At 40.7% G+C, this 7,946-nt stretch overlaps 1 protein-coding gene across 2 annotated transcripts in view; it reads right to left on the reverse strand.

Moving 5' to 3' along the window:
- kdm6a (lysine (K)-specific demethylase 6A) overlaps positions 1–7,946 on the reverse strand; it is a 43,068-nt gene that overhangs the window by 28,496 nt on the left and 6,626 nt on the right. For both annotated transcript variants that reach the window (XM_008437319.2, XM_008437326.2), the window contains exons 3-5: positions 6,753–6,861; positions 6,581–6,630; positions 3,668–3,726 (exon numbers count right to left, since the gene is read on the reverse strand). In XM_008437319.2, coding sequence (XP_008435541.1) covers positions 3,668–3,726; positions 6,581–6,630; positions 6,753–6,861 — 218 coding nt within the window. The remainder of the gene's footprint in view (positions 1–3,667; positions 3,727–6,580; positions 6,631–6,752; positions 6,862–7,946) is intronic.

A 7,946-nucleotide genomic window follows, 5' to 3' on the forward strand; every position in this document is an offset into this window, starting at 1 on the left:
CAGACGGGGTTTTGGCGCCCCCTCTGGTGCTGCGCCCCTATGCGTTGCATACCCTGCATACCCACTTTTTGCGCCACTGCACAAGGTAGTTGAATTTCTGACACCAAGAACATTTTTTGGGAGACGAATTGCTCCAATGTCTTAGAGATGTGTAAAGAACTAAAGATGATAGTATTTTTTGGGTCATCTCAATGCCAATATTGGAAACTGTCAGTTTGCCATCTCGCTTGAATGCTTCACACGAATGGCTCGGTTCAGAGAGAAGATGAAATATGATGCAGAGTAGCACTGAGCTCAGTAATGCATCCTCCCTGAATGGACAATATGTTCCAGCATGAACCTCAGATGTGGATTCTCAATTCAAGAGCATTTGCTTACTGGAAGATTCAGGAGGGGGCTCTCTGAATATCAGCAGAGTGCTTTACAGCAAACGGCAACAACTAACTGTTTTGGCTCATAGCATCAATATAATGCAGAATACCCTTGGTATTTTCAAAAGCAGCATTGTGTTTTGGTAGCACACAATGCTACCAAAACCAGGATCATTTAACAGAGAAACCCTCAAGATTTTCCTTGGACACGATTTAGTGAAATGAAATGATGTGATCATGTTCGCCAACATGAATTCAGCCCTTTTGATAAAACAGAAGCGATCCTACCTGCGGCAACAAGCCGTTTACAACTGAACCCACTTGCTGTGTAACTATAGCAACAATAGCAAATGCATGTCAGCGTGCAGCCCTTTCTCCTGTACGAAAAAGCACTGTGGTCTACTGAACATGCCACACACACACACTGAACTCAGTGCCCCCAGCACCTCCCCCTCTCAGTTTATGTACTCCCTCCCTCCCTCCCTCCACTCACTCTGTTTGCCCTCTCCCTCTTTCCCTCCCAGGCTGCATCCAGTGAAGCTCCTCAGCAGGATAGACCGTACCACACAGCAACACGACAGCTCCAGTAAAGCAATGAACACACTCCACTTTTTACTGTAAAGCCTAATCAGCAGCTAAAAGCTACTTTTTAACTAAACATAAAGCTAACTCCACCATTTGACTCATAGATGCTAGCTGGTTAAAATTAAACCTCCACTTAAACTTTTTAAAACATTCAGGCCACCCAACACACTAACGCTCCAATGAAGCAATACTCCCCACCTGACAGCTCAGCATTCCTTCAGCCTTGGTCTCCATGACGTAGTCTGTCCCCTGGACCCAGCCTAATGACACCCCTCCCCTCCCCCAGCCCTGGCAGAGTGATGCTTCTACTATTCAGTATCCAGTTCACGGTGGGCATGTTAGAGTGGAGTCAATCTGGGCTTCTTTTTATTCACAGATGTTTTATAAAGCCAAAAATACTGCTATTGCTACTTCTGTGGCCAAGGATACAGGTGACTACCTGCAGTCACTTTGGTGTCATCAGGGATGTGTACCAGGAGTACTGCATTTTTCTTCAGAATTGACGTCGGAGGCTACGTTCATACAGCAGGTCTTGATGGCCAATTCCAATTTTTTTGCTGGAATCTTTTTTTGTGTAGTTGTTCATACCGCTAATTAAACCCGACTGGAGTGAGACGTCTGTGTCGATGGCTTACTACCCCAAAGCGAAACGAAGAACTTGGACGTCACACAGCAGCGCATCATCTGTAGCTGCGAATGGATGGATTTTAAAGTTTTTCAGCAATGGGAGCTGACGGGATCGTAACAAGACGAAGGAAGCTAAGAAAACGAGAGCACAACTAAAACAGTCAATGCCGTTTTGTGGAGCATTGACTGTAAATTGTGTAGAGAAGTCTGTTTGGATGTGTAGTCAGAGTGGTGGGATTGTAATGTCACTGAGACTTCTTTCTTAAGTTCCTAATCATAATTTTCAGCAATTTCTTACGTCTAGATTTACCACTTTCTGCTTTTTCAGAGTTATGAAGCATGTGTCGCATCGATGGCATAAAAGTTGCTTTCTGACCTTTTTCAAACTTCAATGGAGAAACAGAAGCATTTCTCAATCTGTGAATTAGTTACCACAAACAACTAGTGCATTACCTCGGGTTTCTTTCAAAATAAAACCCATAGTATCACACACGGTCTCTGTTTAGCATGCTAGCGAAACACTGACATCGACTCTCTCACTCACACTCCGGGATGTCGCCTCTATGACTGATATAAATAATAACCACTGAGTCCAGGGAAACAGACTATTAGTTGCTCTTAAGATAACAGTCAGAAAACTAAAGAGTGAAAAACTACAAAATGTATTTGGGTATTACAGAACGCCTCCCTTTTCCATTTATGGATTGATTGCAGGTTACGAACAGAAACTTCAGAGTGTTGCTGTTCAGGCACCAGATGTTCATAAACATGCTACTTCCTCATTTCCTCTCCTGGGGGTTCAGTCAATCAGTGGCAAGAAAGTAAATGGAGCTTCTGGATTGGCTGGTTTGCAAATGCCAGCCAATAGCATGTCCGGTTGCATTACACCTTGATATTTCAGCTTCTTGAGACGGATTTTCCTTAAAATATTTTAGGTGTGCTCCACAAAAGAAAAACCTGCAAATAATTTAGGATTAACAGTAGAAAACAGCTGGGTTAGCGGTGCTAAGTAAAAAGTTAGCGGGTCTAACCCTAAAGCACGAGTCAGACATTTGTTCACCTAATGCTAAGGCGCTTCATCAACATGGTATTCAGAGGAAGCTAATGCTAAAAGGCTAAATTCAACCATCTTGATTACCCACCATGTGTTGATGACATGTGTTATACATAATACCCAAGCACTTCAGAATTTATCCGGAACAAACAATCAAGAGGAAGTCAAGTGAACTAAATGTTTTCAAAGTTAGCAAAATACAAAATTAGCTTGATTTTCTTTGCCACCAGTGTTTTTTTTCCATTGCTGTGAACATTATTGTTTTGGTTTGATTAACCTTTAAACTACCGATATTTGACATTTTATATTTTATTTTTAGTCTATAATTTGTGCTTTAGGGTTAGCACCGCTAACCCAGCTCTTATTCCAGCTAGTTCACAGTTTAAGTACCACAATTTAACAAATGAACACGTGATGAAATAATTCAATCATGACTCAGCTACCACCGTTATGCTATGAAATGTAACATTTGCTGTCAACTAGAACGTAATGTCCTTTTCCTAAATAATAAATATCTTTCACAGTAACTAAATAACCTTCTGACTGAATGCAGGGACAGTAACAAGTCAATAAGCGCACATTTGTTCCAACAACTAAATCGTGTTGAAAGCCTATGGGACCACCAACAAACACTTTTGTGCCATTTCACCTCTAGTAAATATCCTATTCTCCAGAGAACTTCTGGAATCATCAAGATATCATCTGCATATAGTGTGATGTCTTTGTCAGAATTAAACGTCGTCCCTGAGGCCAAGTATGTTTCTGTTTTCCCCCATTTTTATGAAACAGAAGTCCGATTTTCCAGTTTGAAGATGGGAAAAGAAAATACAACTAATCAGCCCTGAAGTAGCAGGAAAGTGGTTGTATCCGCTGTCTGGATAGCCTGCTAGCCTTGGCTCCAAGCATCAGAAGTACATCCAGCATGCAGGACTCGTGCCCTTAAAAATGCTTTTGCTCTGACATCAATCCATGAATTAACTAATCCATGTTAGTCTGAGGAAACCATTTAGGAGAAAAACAAAACACTTACCACTGAAATGCGTTGTAATGGAAGTAAACCATTCCAAGGCCGTATAAAAAGGCAGCATTCTGGGGAAACAAAAAAAAGGAAAAGAAAAGAAAGTACATCAGACTTGATTTAGATCAACACATTACAATGATTACAGCACAGATCCTGGCCAGAACCTAAAGCTAGAATTTAATGGTGTCCCAAGCATTTTAAATTCCATCTCTCCAAGCTGTAAACCCAAATCTGAAAAACAAGCAGCATATCCACATGCACATTAAATCAGCCCCATTTCTGCACCAGTCAATGAAACCTCAGCTTTGTAGCTCTGGAAAGCACTGGAGGAGGAAGGGGTCTTGTTGGCTTCATATTTGATTCTTGATAGTTTTTTTTCCTGAGCCAACATGTTTTGTTTTCTTCCTTGGGACCTCGTTGACTTTCTTGTCAAGTGTGCTAGTGTGCTTCATCCCTCTGGATGACTTTTTATCTACTTTTCAGAGTCTGTTAAAGATTCTTTTCAGTCCGTTTTTCCCAAGAAATAAAGGCTGCCTTGCATATATATTAATATATGGTGCTGATCTCCAGTCACACCGTCTTTGCCTACATCAATACACAGACACCAGCTCTGATATAACACTGGCAGAAAACTTTAATTTTAGGTTTTCTAAATTTAAGCAGAGTTTGCTTGGCTTTAAAGAGGAAAACAAATATATTAAGACTGAAACGATTAATCAGATTAACTAAGTGAAATATTGTCAACTAATTTAAGAATCGAATAATCCTCAATTGACTCAAAAAAGGCTATTTGCTAAAAAAGCACAGAGCAGTAAATAAGCCAAACCATACTAAAAAAAACAATTTGATTAGATAGATACATAGCTAGATTGCCAAGTATGTAGCAAGCTAGACAGAGATGGGGGTAAAGAGTTAGACAGATAGATGGAGGTAGATAGATAGATAGGTAGATAAAGATGGATGGATGGCTAGCTAAAAAATAAAAATTAGTAAGTATATTTTAGCCAGAACTCAAGTTTCAGGTTTTAGCTTCACCTCGTTTTAATTCTGTGAAAAACTTGTTTTTTTTTAAGCTGCAGATAAAGCCTTTGCTACAAAGACTGCTGTTATTCCATTTTAGGCAACAGAATGTTTTCTTACTTTAATAGATTTTTTTTTTGCTGTATTAGCATTTTATATATTTTTTATAGAGGTGTGCCGATCGGTCACCGATCATAATCGGCCGATTTTTGTGAAAAAGTGCATGATCGGCGATCATTGGCTCTGGTTGCCAATACCGATCACCTGCATGTCATTTCTCAGCCTGCCTGTGCAGCTGGTCTCCTCTTTCCTTCACTCTGCGCAAACGCGCAACAACAAATCCTAAGCGATGTGGAACTATAACGCACTGAGTGAATGGGGACGTTTGCRTGTTGCGGCGGAAAATTGAAGCACGTCAAAATGCATCAACACAACGAAGCTAATACGACATATAAACAATGCCATACTTGACGGAGTTTGGCTACATCGAGGCTCATTGCAGTAAAAAAGACATATGGAGGATCAGATAGCAGGTAAAGCAGCGCACAGCTACAAACACTCTGTCAGAAAGCTGAACAAATAACTCGCAAAATTATTTAAGTCTTCGAGCTGCAATGTAAGACGCTGGTTCTGCTCTCGGTGTTGAACCGCTGCTATGCGCTACAGGTAGTAATATTTCAGACGGAGCGCCGCTTCTGCTCCACCTGGTAGTGACTCTCACACCGAACCTCTGCTTAAAGCTGCAGCATCTAACTTAAAAAAATACATTTTACATACGTATTAAAACTTTTGCTGTCCTAACATGACAGATAATCTCTGAAAAAATAATCGATCTCCTCCCTGCTCTGCATAATTACTTCACTCAGTCAGAAACAGCCACTCAGAACTAGCAGTAATCAGCTAGCCGCCATGCTATCAGGAAGTTTTCATTCAGTAACTCAGGATTGTTTATTATAATGGATCCTGTATTTGCCTTTGAATGTTAAGTTTTATACTTGAATTTTTTTGGCAATGTTGAGAGGTTTTATTTTGGCTCTTTTCATCATTTAGCCTCTTCAGAGCCTTCATATGTTTTCAGTCTGTTAAAGATAGTATTACCAATAGCAGTACAATTTGCAGAATCCCCGTTTTGTTTAGTTTTCTTCTTGGAAAAAGTTATTAAAAACAAGTTTTTGTCTAAATTAAGGTGAATTCATGGTTCCTTTTTCCACATAATGTAACTGGTAGTGTTTATGATAAAAAACTTATAATTATGTGATCGTTATCGGTGATCGGCCCTCATGGGTGATCGGTATCGGCAGAAAAAAACCTGATCGGCACATCTCTAATGATAATATTGTTGTTTTGAGACCATTTTCAAGTAACATAATGGTAATGCAAGAAGACATTCTAAAAGATCGATAAACTTTAAATTCTATTGAACATTTACAAAACTAGACTGAAAACTTTTGTCATTCAGTTTTTTGTAGAAAAGAAAAAAAATAGAAATGATAAATCATGCAAATGGAAATTATTGATCTCCTTTTAACTGATCTTGTGATTAACTGATTTTTGCTTATTAAGGCAGGCCTAGACAAAATGGGGTTGAACTTCTGGAAATCATGCCAGCAGGGAGTCGGAGTATTATTACAAAATCCTGGCTGTGACGGAACGGCCCAAAAAACTGGGTTCTTTAAGAGGTTTAAACATCTTCACCTGCAACGGCTAATTATTTACAGTTGAAACCAGAAACTTACACATACAAAATAAAAGAGATTCAACTTTTATTCTACTGTCTTCAGTTAAATCAAAACCAAACTTATCTTTTCTTTCCCTCTCTTGGATTAATTATGCAAAGAGTTTGTGTCACAATTTGTTCTCCATTTGATAAGCTGTGATCTGGAAAATGTGCATCAGACTCACCTTCCAGTAGTCCGACTGTAAACTGAAGTACCTCTGGTATGCAGATAATGCTGAGCGAAGGATGAGACAACGAAAAACAACATGAGGGAGTCATTTTGGAACAATATGAAAAGCTCAAGATTCAATTCAGTTCATCAAGTTATATAGATACAGTATAATAAATGATTGTTACCTTTTGAATATTCCTCCAGCAGGAGGTTGAAGTGGCCGAGTTGGCAGAAGACGTCAGGGTCCACCTTGCCCTCCGCTTTCAGGATGAGGCTGTCGTAGCAGCTCACAGCCTAAAGCAACAACATCAAGGCGAGAGCTCAGTGGCCACACCGAGCCAACGTTACAGTTTAAATGGTAGCCAACGTCTGAGGGAGGCTTTTAAATGTTCCTAAAAGGTCGTAATCTGACATGTTTATGAGCCGTTTTGCATACTATGAGCCAAACGTCCAAATAAGGATTCGGAGTTAGTATCTAAACAACGGCTAAACAAATGAGGCTCGATGCGCCGTAGTGCCGCCGCGGCAGAGAGCCAGCTGACACGAGAAAGCCAGGAAAGCGGTGGGGAGAAGCAACACGCAGCATTTAGAGGGAAAACAGAGTTTAACCACGGCCTCAAACAACATTTTACAACCACAGCTTTGTAGAATGAAACCTCACATGTAAACCTTGGACATTTACCCCGAGACGCAACGCAAACTGGAGCTGGTAGCTGAACACAGGGGGCGCTGGGATGTTAGTCTGTAACGATTAACTAGTAACGATTAATCAATTACTCTGATAAAAATACCGTGTTTTCCACACTATAAGGAGCACCTAAAAACCTTCAATTTCCTCAAAAGCTGACAGTGCGCCTTATAATCCGGTGCGCCTTATATATGGACCAATATCGAGCCACAACAGGTCTAGTAACTACGGTAAGCAGCCGCCGACTTCATTTTCCCCCGTAGAAGAAGTAGCGCGCGGTGCATGCTGGGATAGTTGTCAGAACACTGGTTTGTTAATAAAGTTTGATAATACATTTAAAGCCAGGGGGGCGGAGGGGCAGGGGATGAGAGACGGAGACTGCAGTGGCAGCGTGTCGGTTGGTCTGTGTTACCCAGAAAGCAGTTGGGCACAATATCGCAACACCAACACCGTGAGTGAAACAATTAGGGCTGAAACAATTCCTCGAGTGATTCGAGTTCCTCGATTATTAAAATTCCTCGAGGAAAATTTACCTGCCTCGAAGCTTCGTTAATTTATGTTTTATCATTTAGCGCACCGTGTTTCAGCCGGAACATTATTTGCGTTGAGCGGAGCTCTGACTTCCGCCTCTGAGTTGTTGACGGAAGCTACGTGTTAGCGGCATAACGTCCAATCTTCAAGTTCGGCCCGC

This window comes from Poecilia reticulata, linkage group LG2, assembly GCF_000633615.1.
Source record: "Poecilia reticulata strain Guanapo linkage group LG2, Guppy_female_1.0+MT, whole genome shotgun sequence".
In the NCBI taxonomy this organism is placed as follows: domain Eukaryota; kingdom Metazoa; phylum Chordata; class Actinopteri; order Cyprinodontiformes; family Poeciliidae; genus Poecilia; species Poecilia reticulata.